Genomic DNA, 12,750 nt, shown 5'->3' on the forward strand with positions numbered 1-12,750 from the left:
GCACTCAAAAGAAAGAATTATAAACAGACACAACCCATAAAACATTAACAAGATAAAAAAATAGCGAACAAACCTTATATATTCTCCTTAATTGGATTTTTAAAACAGTGAGACAAAAACACAAAATAATAAATTACAAAACATTCTCTCTGTATTCTCTTAGATTATATTTATATTATGTTTATTATTTGTCAAATTTTTAGTATTATTTAATGTTTTAATCCTTGTTTTCATGTTTCCATAGATTTTTAAATATTCTTAGTTAATTTTAATTTTTTTAATTTATATAATATTTACTAGCATAAATTTTTGTGATTTTATGTTTGTCATGTACAAATACAAATTAATTTAGGGGAATTTTCATGTTTACCGTCATTAAAGAGACATTTTCAAAAATACCTTCTTCATTAAGAGACACATTCCAAAACCCTACCTCACCTCTCAACTCTAAACCATAAATCTAGATTAGTTAACCCTACGATTATAAGTGTTTTTTTACCCATTTAAAAGTGAAAATAAAAATAGTTAGAGTAAACATTAAAAATGGTATTAGAAATGTGGTGTTTAAGACAATTTTGAGTCATTTTATATGATAAATGCAGTTAGGCAGACAAAAAGCATAACCAACAAAGAAGATGAATTGTGTCAAATATATTTGCGTAATGAAATTTCTAAAGAACTCTTTTTCCACCATTTAGGAGAAACACAATATGAACAACTTTTTTTAAAACCAAAATCTTAATTTATACTACGTTCAAAGTCAAGAATCAAGGCATTCTTTGGTGTTGACCAGATAACACAATCCTTTTTATTCTTGAAGGAGTGATGCACTTGAATTCACCCAATTTATTTGTCTCCTTTGATTCATCTGCCATGTCACTCTTTCACCGGCGTGTAAAATGCCTTAACCACACGCCAATTTACACTTGCATGCACGCAATCCATATCCATGAGCCATTCAAGTTTCAAACCGCTCCAAACAAACATATTAAAAATGTGAGTTATTCTTGGAAATAAACTAACCTACTGTGATCCCATGATTTTGGTGTCAGGCTCATCCAATCATTGTTTACAATGCGATAAGTATACAGGCAAGGTATACCAAATAAGACGTTTAAAATTATAGTGGAAATCCCATTGCCATGTCTAGATACTCCAAGTTTCCATAGTTTACTGAAAGGAAGTGATGAACACTGAAGATGAGAGTCAAACTTTAACATGTATATTAGTCCAGAGTAAATATAAACATTTGGACAAAACTTATGTCAATGAGAGAGCAATCATCGATTGCAACAGCTATCTGTAGAGATCATAAATATACCTGTAAACCACATATGCTTCAAGGAACACATGGAATTTTTCACTACATAAAAGGTGTGCGTCAGTTTCTAGTAAAAGCCCGAACTATGGGGTGTAGCCTACCTCGAGTAACGTATCCCTTCCAACATTGGACAATACTTCATCTGTAATCTTTTTATGAATTTAGCTGGAGATCACTTTTTCATAGACACAAAATCCAAAACCATATCTTCATCTTCTTAAGACATCATAATAAGAATATTGATTGAAAGACTCATCACTAATCCAAAATAGATCCATTTTTTTTCGAGAATTAAGTTTACTTGTTCTCACTACCTCGATGCAAGGCCAACCGGGGCTAAATCCCAAGGAGCAAGAGCTTTAGGCGCCAAAGTTTAATAATCTATATTATAATGAGCCAGTTATATCACTTCCGATGCGACACGTCATATCTATATTATAATGAGCCAGTTATATCACTCCCGATGCGACACGTCATCACATTTGTGGACCCCACTTTTAAAAATGTGAAAAAGTGTCAAACATGTGGTTCGAACCCGGGTTATTGAGATATAAACACCAACATTTATACCACTAAACTAAAGGATATTTTGTACATTGATGGCCAAAACTAATATATATTTATGATATGAGAGTTTATTCTCTCCTTAAGGTGTACACGTATGCATTTTATAAATACCGTGGGGTCCATGATTCTCGGTTTGGTTTAGTAATTCTGTTCTCGCGTTTGGTTTTTAAATTATATAGTATGATTTGATTTTTCTCGTTCAATTAATGTTTTATTATGTTATTAAACACAGTGTTTTGTCGATTAGGGTTTTTTTAATTGTTCTTCGTCTCTTTACCTTTGCCGTCTCCGTTCAGCTTCTCTACAAACACCAAACATTAATCTTCCCTATTGTTCAACGTATGTCTCTTGATTTACCAATTAATGTTTTCGTCATTTAATTCAGAAGCGATGCCGACCTCTCAGTTTCCTTCACGCCAAACCTATAAATTATAGATGAATCTTCAGAACCTCTGTTAGTTAATCTTCTTTATCAAGCGTTCATTGTTGCTCGACTTCCCCCGTTTTTGGAACTCGAAAAACATCAAGAAGCATGGTGAATTCATGGGAACCACTCTACTCAGGTATTGTATCGACAAAAAATTAAGAGATTATTTACTTTCATTTTTTTTTGGTTGCTGTATGTTTAAGATTGTCTCTCATCACACTGCAGGGAATTATATGAAGTCAAAGAAGGCAAATAAGAAGTTTGATTTCAAGGTGTTCACCGAGACCGGTCCAAAAACAAGTCTGATTACGGATGGTACACAACAAAGTAAGCGTACAAGTCTGATTTCTTTTTATGAATTAGAATTTCAAGAAGAAAACATCGAAAAGAAACATAAGAATTTTATCTGATTAATTTTCTATATTATAAGTTCAAGATAGATGACAGTGACCTTAAGAATAAAGGAAGCAAGCCTACTGTTAGAGTTTCTAACGTTGGCCACGCATTGCATGTCTGGCTCAATGGAGAATACCATGGTAAGATTGAGAAGCTACAGCATTTAGATGTTATGTTTAGAGAACTGGAATACTTAATGAATTTGTTCAGGAAACGGACATGGTAGCCATGATGAGAAGAGCCCATGGTCATTGTCAGGACCCTGCTTCTGTTACTTTCTCTGTGCTAAGCCTAGCGATGCATTTCCATGGCTGGCTCTCCTTCTTCATTACACTATACTATAAGTTGCCTCTCAAACAAGATAGGACGGGTTACTATGAATATGTTGGTTTCTGTCCATGAACTCTTGGTTCTGAAGTGCAATTTTCCACACTCGGTAATCATCTACACATTACTTTTATCATCCACAATCTTCTGGTGATCTGTCTCTATGGTTTCTCAGGGATGTTGACATCACAAAGAGGTTGGACTACTCATCTGCAATAGCCGTTCTCGGATTCTCACTCATCGTATCCATCCTAAGAACCTTTGATGTTCGGGTGGAGGCTGCAAGAGTCATGGTATCCGCTCCAGTATTAGCTTTAGTCACCACCCACGTACTGTACATTAACTTCTACAAACTTGACTATGGTATACAAAGAACTCTTTCCCCTATTTGAAACCAGGTCCATTTTTTTTCTCCACATTCTCTGTGAGTTCAATGTTGTTTACAGGTTGGAATATGATTGTGTGTGTGGCCATGGGAGTCGGTCAGCTTTTCCTATGGGAAAGATGAGCAGCTGTTTTTAGGCATCCTTCTAATTGGAAACTGTGGGTGGTTGTGATAGCTTCAGGTTTAGCTATGCTTTTAGAGATATATGATTTCCCTCCGTATGGAGGCTACTTTGATGCTCACTCTATTTGGCACCTCGCCACAGTTCCTCTAACCATTCTCTGGTGGAATTTTATTAGAGACGATGCTGAGTTCAGAACTTCCAGTCTTCTCAAGAAATCTAAGACAAAGGCGAAGTAAGTTTACTTACAGATGCATAGGTTCTTGAGCTTTTTAATGTTTTTTATTCAAAGATTTGACTTGGCCTTGCTTTTGGTCAATTGAGTCTTAAGACTTTTGTCAATCTTTTTGGACTCTTAAGACTTTTGCTAATATTATGAGAAAATCTTGTGATCTGTATATGATTGTGTTAATAAATTTTGATTTTACATAAATTGTGTGAATTGTAGGGTTTAATTTAATTAAACAAAATTAGCTTTAATGACCATTCATACAAAATCTAAAGTATTTCAATAATTTCATGACACCATATTAACCATTGCGCAAAGTCACTTAAAACAATTGCAGCAAGGAACCACAAGTCGAAAGCCTTGGTCAGTTTATATACATTTACTCATGTTTGATACAATAATGTTCCATATTGAAAAAAAAATATTTTCGGAAGCGCGGGACTACGCTCCTAGATGCCTTTGGCGGGGTGGACGATCATTGGGTTGAATTAATAACTGAAAACCTAGAAGCACTCCCGACGATGAAAAATAAAACGACCTAACGGTTGAGTTAGAAGCAGAGAAAACTAATGTTCTAAGGTCCACCAAATTTCAAACCTAAAAAATTTAAACCCAGTTTATTTTCTTGAAACATGAAGCTATACCAATTTCTTTTTTTGGTCTGCGATTGAATTTTTTTTTTAAAACCACAAAACCATTTTTATTATAAAAAAATCGCTAAACCTCTATATTAAATAGTTATATACCAATATAAATATATAAATATCTTCACATATTACTTTAATTTTACAAAAAATACTACATTTGAGAAGTTTCACAATAAAATCCGTGTAAACTAAGAAAACTATTTTATTTACTGTACATATACATTTAAAATTTTTAAAATCAAAATTTAAACTTTTTTCCTTACACTATTTTAGCCGTAACTTAACAACTACAAAAGTTCGGTTATCTTTGATCATTTTTACGCTAGAGGTCAATCAAATCTATACCAATATAAGATTAAAAAAAATAACAACGAAATGAATACTATGGTCATTGTTAGATCTACCTAATCAACATGTATAACTTTCAATCCTCCATTCGTAGACAATTATAGACAACATGACAAAATTAACTTTTATCAAAAAAACAAACAATACAATTACATGCACAAAACAACACAATGCATCGACAACGTACCTAGCCCCTTGGAACTAATATTTTGTAGTGTAGTGGCTAAGTTTGTTTCATTTTCTATAAGTAATGCCGGGTTCGAATATGTATATTGCAAAAGGGCACATTTATTTTGCTGACCTTTAGTCATATAACTAGTCTGGGCCGGGCCTGCCTCGATAAACTTTGAAATATTTTCAACAATCATTATCTCCGATAACATCTTAACCACAATGTGATAAAACAAAACCATGAATTTGAAAGCCTAAATCTATCAAAGCATAAAACAAATCATCATTTGACACTAAAATTATTATTTTTTCATATTTAAACGTAAATTCAAACATCACAATAAAATGTAGAAAATGTAATCCAATAATTGTATATATTATCTTCAAACCTAATATAAATATCATAGGTAATTTTTCGGTTTTGATATTAATGTATGAGATTCATATTTTTTTAATTTTATGTTTAGTTCTGTGTTTTACTATTCATTTAGAAGTATAATATATAAGATTACTAGGGGTTTGCCCAGGCTACGCCCGGGCTTTTATAAATATTTAATTTATTTGTATTTAAATAAATATCTTCTATAGATATACATGATCTGATTATAAATTATATTACAAAATTTGAAATTATTTTATTTTATTATTGATATTATATAGAATAATGAGAAAAATGAATTAAAATTTAACCAAATTTTAGTTATATTCTATATATATTATTATTATTTTTTTGCTCATTTAGGTTTATATGTACAATTGATTTTTTTTTTTGCATTTAGTATCATTGAATATCCAGTTTTGGTACTTCAACCGATGTATAAACCGTGTCCATAATTTATTATTTAAACGATGATTAGAGTAACTGGGTTAAATAAATACAACCAATTAAATAGGTTGATCAAATTTTAGCAGAATAAAAGTAAATGCAACTGGTTAATATGGTTTCTGACTAAAACGAATGAGTTTATCAGGTTATTTCTCATACCAAAACAAACTATCTTATGATTGGAAATAACGGAGTCAAAAACTAATCAACATAATACTATTGTTCTCTAAACCAATTGTTGAGAACCTATTATAAATGAATAATAAGTCACAAACCAAACCAAACCAAACCAAACCAAACTACAAACATTTTCAGAAAATCACCACTCAAAAATTAATATTTAGCTCTGGTTAATGACGATTCCAGGTGGTCATGTTTGCTGCAGGGCGCTCTGTGGACTTTCAGTCTCTTTTTATTGTTAGATGATGACAAAATTGCTGAGATATACTCAATGCGATTGACAACACTTTATAACCCGTTTGTAGAGTTTTATGTTAGTTTACCCGGCGACGTTGAGTTAGTGATTTGTATTTTTTTTTTTCTCGGATTATATTATTCATAAGCTAAAATCTCACTAATATTTGGGTTACTAAGAATTTTTATCGCTTTGGAATTGATTTGTGTTGTTAAAGTTAAAAGTTCTGAGTAATTTTGCATTCTAGAAAAATGATGTTTGCTGGTGAATAGTTGGAAAGTAGATTGCATGTAACTATTTTTGAAGAGTAAAACAAAACCTTGGTGAAATCCTATTGAAATCTTTTGTTCCATTAATGTTGGTGGAGATAAACCAAATGCTGCAAATACAATGTCTCTCTTGATCTGGGAAACAGCTTCTTCTAGCATGTAAAATTTCCAGCTACTATGAGCTTTTTGCAGAACTTCCTCCCATTCTCCTTGTTGTTCTGATCAAGCCAAGCTCCCTTTAAGAACACAGCAATCTCCATGATCTCATAAAACTTAGATCGTTTTGCCCAGTCATACACCACCTCCATTATGTTTTGTCTGATGGAATGCACAAAAATCTATGTAGGTATCGACAACAGAATGAAAGCACAAAAATTTTGAATTGATTAGGTTTACTTGGATGAGCAGGGGAAGTGTTAGTGAATACCTAAGGCAAGACAACAGAGCTGGCCAGTGAAGAGATTGAGGAACCTGAACACTATTAGGAACCAGATGCGGGTAGCTATTGGCTCACTTCTCAAGGTTCCGCTCTTTCATTATGAGGCCTCTTAGTTTTGTTCGTAGCTTAACTTTGTACCATCTGTATCAAGGATGATGGCATTCTGGTTATTCCAACCACGCTATCTGTTCCACCAAAACTTGGTACCAAAGAGACCGTGTCCGAAGAACACATGAACAGATGGAAACATTATCAACAAACAAAATCAAAAATTTCCATATAACCTTTTGAATTAATTTTTTTGATAATCAATATATGAACAAAATGAATCAAAATGAACAAACATATTTGTAATCAAATAATCTCCCAAAGACGTAAGCTTCTGAAATAAATTTTCTCCCACAAACAGGAGATTTAGAATTAAAATTTTGATAATATAAAAAAGAACAAAATGAAACAAAATCAACAAACATAACCAAGAAACAAATCTAAATCTAAATCATCAGCCATATCAAAAGCTTTTGAATAAAGCCATTTTCGAGGATGGATCTCTCAGGAAGTTTAGAATAATAAGAAAAAAACTGATGAATTTCAAGGTGTAGAACAAACCTTTTTATAGTCGTAAATATTGACGAAGGCAATAAATGGGGAAGCTTGAAGGATTGATCGACAATGGTTGATGACTGCGTTGAATACGTCTCTTCGCTTGGGCATAACCACCAAGCGTTTCAAGTTTCTCGTAGAAGATTTACAGAATCGTCTCTTAGGGTTTCAGTGAAGTTATTTTATGGAGAAGGCGGATGCTCCTAGAACGGACTACGAACAATAAGCAACCCACCATGAATTAATCAATTTATCAAGCCCAAATAATAGCCTAAAACCAAAACTTGCGAAATGTTTAAATCATGCCACGTGTCGTGTCCAGAAACACTGATTTTCTGACGTGTGGACTTACCAGAAGAGAAACAATATCTTTTTTTTATATTATAAGATGTTTAGTTGTCTAGGTTAAATGGTTAAATATATTAAATTTTAATACTATTATTATATTACTATATTTAATTAATTTGATTAAAAACTTTGGTTTTTCGTTTCGGTTTAAACCAAACCGAATCATTTGGATTGAAAAAATCTTTAACCAAATGGTTTGAACATATGCTTTGGTTTGGTTTGCTTTCGTTTTTTGCCCACTCCTAAAATTCATATAATTTGGGTTATATGTCGGTCTTCTTGTAACTACTAACTACAATATTTGAACAAAACATCTGTACCGAAACAATTACGGGTACTTTTTTCTAATAACCAAATTAAATTATCCGCTATTCCGCTTGTTGTTCGTTGCGGGGTGTGAAATTACAACTCGGATATGCACATTTGGGCCTGAAGTGTTTATTGGGCTAGTTGCTGGTTTGTTCAAGCCCAAAAGTGAAGCAAAGCGCAAAAGATTTCGTGGGGGAAATATTGCGTTTTTTTACTCTCCTCCTCCTCGCCGGCAGACTAACAGAAACGAATCATCGGCACAAGTTTAGAGAGAGAGAGAAGAAGAACCATCTTACGAATCATTGGACTCAGAGACACAATGGAGACTGAATACGACCAAGTTCTTCACTCCGTTGCTCAGGTTAAAATCACTGATTCCGCCGATGTGAACCAAGACGAGGACGGCGTAAAGGTTTCGTGCTTCACTGAAGTTCTCGATGATGTCACTCTTCACTTCCAGATCATCCGTCTCGCAAAGCAGGTTCTGGTTTTTTTTTTCTTTTTTTCTTTTTTGCTTAATTCTTGTCTTTGATTTTCATCAGAACTAAAAGTGGACTTTGTTCTGACTGTAGATTTATGTATGGATTGGTTATAACTCCGCCAAATTTGGGAACTTATACGCAGCCGCTTCAACGCGACCGGTTAGTTCATCAAAAACATAAGATCTCGAATGTCTAATTTGGTGTTCTGAATTGTAACGTTTTGTTTGTTTATATGGCAGAGCAATACAGTAAGTGTTACTTCGTTACTTGGTGGAACATCTGATAACACTGGATCTGGCATTGCGCGTAGATTAGGTTAGAAATCTGATCATTACAAACTTGCAATTGTAAATTTTCTACAGTGAGTGATAACTTGTCTGATTTTTTTTTGTGTTGTTTCTAGTGATGAAGACTGGTCCCAGTATTATCCTAGCTTGCAACATCCCTAAAAACAATCCCTTGCTCGAGGTTTCGTTCTTTCTTTGGGCTCCTTTTGGTGTAGCTTTATTACACTTTTCTGACTTCTTCTATGTTTGTGTAGGCAAAAGCTGAGAAAATGTTGATCAGAAAATTGATTGATCTAGGTTACACAATGCCAACACCTTTACCAGCAACATAACCTGAAGAGGGTATCGATTTTAGCAGTTTCTTAAGATTGTTTCTCTCCTCTTTGTATCCCGTAATTTGTGAACGATTCTTGAAATTTCTTAAACCGAGAGTGTCAGCTTTTTCCTGTTAGTTTATACAGAATCTTGATGATTGTTTTGGTTGTTGAATGACGTCAAATATCGTTATTCTTAGTACCACTGGTATACTTTGGTTTCTTGTTTTCTATGTTCATAATCTTGAGCTTCCCTAGCCCGTCTACTTAATACGCTAATGCTTTTTTTTTCATCATGTATTCTTATCTTATGCTTTGTCTGTTTCTTGATTACTTCAATTTAAGTTTCTTGATCTTGAATAAGAAGTGAAAACTATTCTGATAGGTAATATCTTTGTTCACAGGCTCACATTCAGGTATCTGACATCAGAAAATAGTTTATGGACAAAAACCGTAGATGTGCTATTTTGGATATATATTGAATTAAGCAAGTGTTTTTAAGGCAACCGCAAAAGCTTTCTGCTTCTAATGTCTATGGATGGATAATGCCAAAAAATAGGAAATGATTTAACTAACCAAATATTGATGTAATCGTTATTACATATGCGCAATCTTTTGTGTTCAAAACGTTATTAAACTTTGATTGGTACCAGATGAATGAAAAAAATAAAAAAAATAGCCTTTTCTGAAAATTGAAAAAAATTAAAAATAAGAGTTTTTTTCATCAGAATCGCGGAAAGAATAGAATCCATGTATTAATAATTTGACCAAAATTTCGACCTAACTTGTATGAATTCTGAAAAACAAACACGGTAACTTCCGTCACCAATTAATTGGAGCAGTGAGTATTTAATTTTCCACATTTGGGCCGAATATATCATTACGCCAGCATTAACAGGACGCTTAGACAATTGCTAACGGGTGGGGTCCATAGCAAAAGAGGAAGCACCGACGCCAAAGACGCTAGATCAAGCGCCGTGTTTTTTCAGTGTTTGCACTGTTTCATGGGCCCCACTGACACGTGGCGGACCGTGATTGGTTCGTTTTTAATTTTTTTTTTTTAAATCAGACGAAAAACAAATTTAAAAAAAAAAAAAAATTTAGGCACCCCCAAGCGTTAATGGTGCTCTTAGTGGGCCTATTTATGGTGGAGCTTCGACAAAGACGGCGTCGTAACAAGAAAATATTAGAGCCTTGGCGTGGTAACTGGAAGCTCTCTCTCTCGCTTCGTCCCGCTCCTCTTCTTCTGGTTTTTATTTGGTTACTTCGTATTGGTTACGGACGCTTTTCTTTGGTACGATCTTTAATTCTAATTACACGCACACTCTTGGTTGTGCTAATCTCTTTGTGGTTTCTGTTCCTTCATGTCTGTTGTCTCTACTAATAATTAGCTTGGGAATTTCTTTTCAAGTTGGTTTGTCCCTGTTTCTGTAGCATGCATCATCATTCATCAAATCTCTAGTTGAGATTGATTCTTTCTCTATACTAGAAGAACTTTGGAACTTGCTTTCATATCATCTCTACTGTTTACAAAGCTTTCTGGTTTCATTCACTAAACCTTGTTTTATTTTGAATATGTGCTATCAGGGATTCATTGTTGACTCTCTCTCTGGGGAAGCCAAGTATAATCAACCTAATGGCATCACTAGTGAAAGAGGACCACTTTGAGGAGTCACACAAGTATATGGGTTTTGCTCTGCACCAGGTAACACTTGTGCTGCTGGTTCCATAATATCGGAATAGTTTGTTTCGTTTCCCTAAAACTTCAAAAGCTTGTTACTCTATAGAGTTATTGACCCTGCCTAAATTGCAGGCTAAGCTTGCTTTGGAGGCTCTTGAAGTTCCCGTGGGGTCTCTAGTTCTTGCCTTTGGTTCATCTCACTTTGTGTTTCTTAGCTTCCTTAAAATTCTGGTTTGTTTTTTTTTTTTTTTATCAGATGTGTCATTACTGAAGACGGTAAGGTTATTGCTTCAGGAAGAAACAGAACAAACGAGACACGCAATGTAATCATTCACAACTTTCAGACGTAACTAAGCTAGCCTTTTCAGTTATATAAATCGAAGAAAGAAATGATTGTAACCTTGGTTTATTCATCCATTTTACTGAGGCTTTTGTGACCCTTTTTGTGTGTTAAAAAAAAGGCCACAAGACATGCAGAAATGGAAGCAATTGATGAACTTGTTGGACCTTGGCGGAAAGATGGACTCTCGCCTTCTCAAGTCGCTGAGAGATTCTCCAAGTGCGTTCTCTACGTAACTTGTGAACCTTGCATTATGTGTGCATCTGCCTTGTCGTTTCTCGGTATGATTCCTCTAGCTGAAGTTAACATTATTATTTACTGTTGCTGATGAGAAGTTATATTGATCTTCTTAAAGGTATAAAGGAAGTGTATTATGGATGTGCAAATGATAAGTTTGGGGGATGTGGTTCCGTACTGTCTCTTCACTTAGTGAGTTCTGATATCAGGTAAGGGTCTTATGATCACTATAGGACCTTATTAAGAAACTGCCTTTATTAGTTGAACTATGTGTTTGATAGTGAGAAAACTCAAAGAGGAAAAGGCTACAAGTGCAGAGGGGGAATAATGGCAGATGAAGCTGTTTCTCTTTTCAAGTGTTTCTATGAACAAGGCAATCCTAACGGTAACCACTCTCATCTTTACATGCAACTATCTATGTTCTTTGTTGTAACATCTTCAAACTTTGTTTTTTTTCTTCCGGGTTTTGTAGCTCCAAAGCCACACCGCCCTGTAGTTCAAAGATGAGAGAAGAAGGTGAACATGTTTTAAAGATATCGGGAAATAGTAGTGGGGACCCTACTAATACTTTTTTCGCTACTATTACTTGCCAAACTAGTTTACAGAATGCAATTTATACAAAAGTGATGAGACTAAATGATAATCATTCGCTTGTCTCTAATGAACCCACTGAATAACTTGTCAAACCATGATCCTGGGGGTTAGACACTTTAGATTCTTGCTTGGCTGTGTCACGTGGAAGAAGGAACATAAAACCAATTAGAGGCAATGCACAGATAGTCTGAAAGGCGACTTCTAATCATAATCATACCTATTTTCCTTCACGTTTGTCTAAAAACCTATCCATTTCAAACTCCATTCTCTTTTGTGTTTGGGAAGGGTCTCTATCAACCTAGATACCTAGCACAGTACAAAGATCCATAATCACACCTTAAACAAGGATAGATGAGTGGTACCAAAGCTAGCAAAGCCCCTATTCAGTTGTTCTTAAAGCAGGTTTAATGAAATGGGTTCACTGGAGTTTCCTCATTTTGCTATTCTACGGTTGACAGATACACAAACGACCCGACCTCAATCCCAAATCAACAAACGATACTCGGATACTTATTGATCAAATATCCGAGTCACATCTCTTATCTGCTTCATGATGATTCGTCTAATGTTTTCCACTTTGTAAATTTTATGACAATATTTTATTTTGTGATGTTTTGCGAATGGGAAGCTAAAAAGTCAACATTTGTCAATACATATCACAAAGCTC

At 34.3% G+C, this 12,750-nt stretch overlaps 2 protein-coding genes, 1 long non-coding RNA gene and 1 pseudogene across 4 annotated transcripts; 3 read left to right on the forward strand and 1 right to left on the reverse strand.

The window, feature by feature from the left end:
• Positions 1–1,691: 1,691 nt before the first annotated feature.
• Positions 1,692–3,859, forward strand: LOC106405404 (annotated as a pseudogene).
• Positions 3,860–6,464: 2,605 nt separating this feature from the next.
• Positions 6,465–8,037, reverse strand: LOC111206989. Of its 2 annotated transcripts, XR_002659173.2 has the most exons (3): positions 7,498–8,037; positions 6,877–7,087; positions 6,465–6,767 (listed from the first exon to the last, which is right to left on the reverse strand). It is a non-coding gene; the product is annotated as an uncharacterized LOC111206989 (long non-coding RNA). The 2 variants fall into 2 exon arrangements; XR_007325389.1 differs by lacking the exon at positions 7,498–8,037 and having other exon boundaries at positions 6,877–7,484.
• A 313-nt stretch (positions 8,038–8,350) lies between these two features.
• On the forward strand, positions 8,351–9,485 carry LOC106404615 (proteasome assembly chaperone 4). The gene is made up of 5 exons (XM_013845323.3): positions 8,351–8,629; positions 8,721–8,789; positions 8,870–8,945; positions 9,034–9,098; positions 9,172–9,485. The coding sequence occupies exons 1-5, from the start codon at positions 8,468–8,470 to the stop codon at positions 9,247–9,249; spliced, it is 450 nt and encodes a 149-aa protein (XP_013700777.1). The 5' UTR covers positions 8,351–8,467; the 3' UTR covers positions 9,250–9,485.
• Positions 9,486–10,367: 882 nt separating this feature from the next.
• LOC106402985 (tRNA-specific adenosine deaminase TAD2) lies at positions 10,368–12,739 on the forward strand. The gene is made up of 8 exons (XM_013843805.3): positions 10,368–10,525; positions 10,819–10,936; positions 11,045–11,082; positions 11,169–11,235; positions 11,374–11,533; positions 11,608–11,698; positions 11,771–11,874; positions 11,962–12,739. Exons 2-8 carry the CDS (start codon positions 10,868–10,870, stop codon positions 11,994–11,996), a joined length of 564 nt encoding a protein of 187 aa, XP_013699259.1. The 5' UTR covers positions 10,368–10,525; positions 10,819–10,867; the 3' UTR covers positions 11,997–12,739.
• The last annotated feature ends 11 nt before the right edge of the window (positions 12,740–12,750 follow it).

The sequence above is a fragment of the Brassica napus genome, chromosome C6 (assembly GCF_020379485.1).
Source record: "Brassica napus cultivar Da-Ae chromosome C6, Da-Ae, whole genome shotgun sequence".
NCBI classification, from domain to species: Eukaryota; Viridiplantae; Streptophyta; class Magnoliopsida; order Brassicales; family Brassicaceae; genus Brassica; species Brassica napus.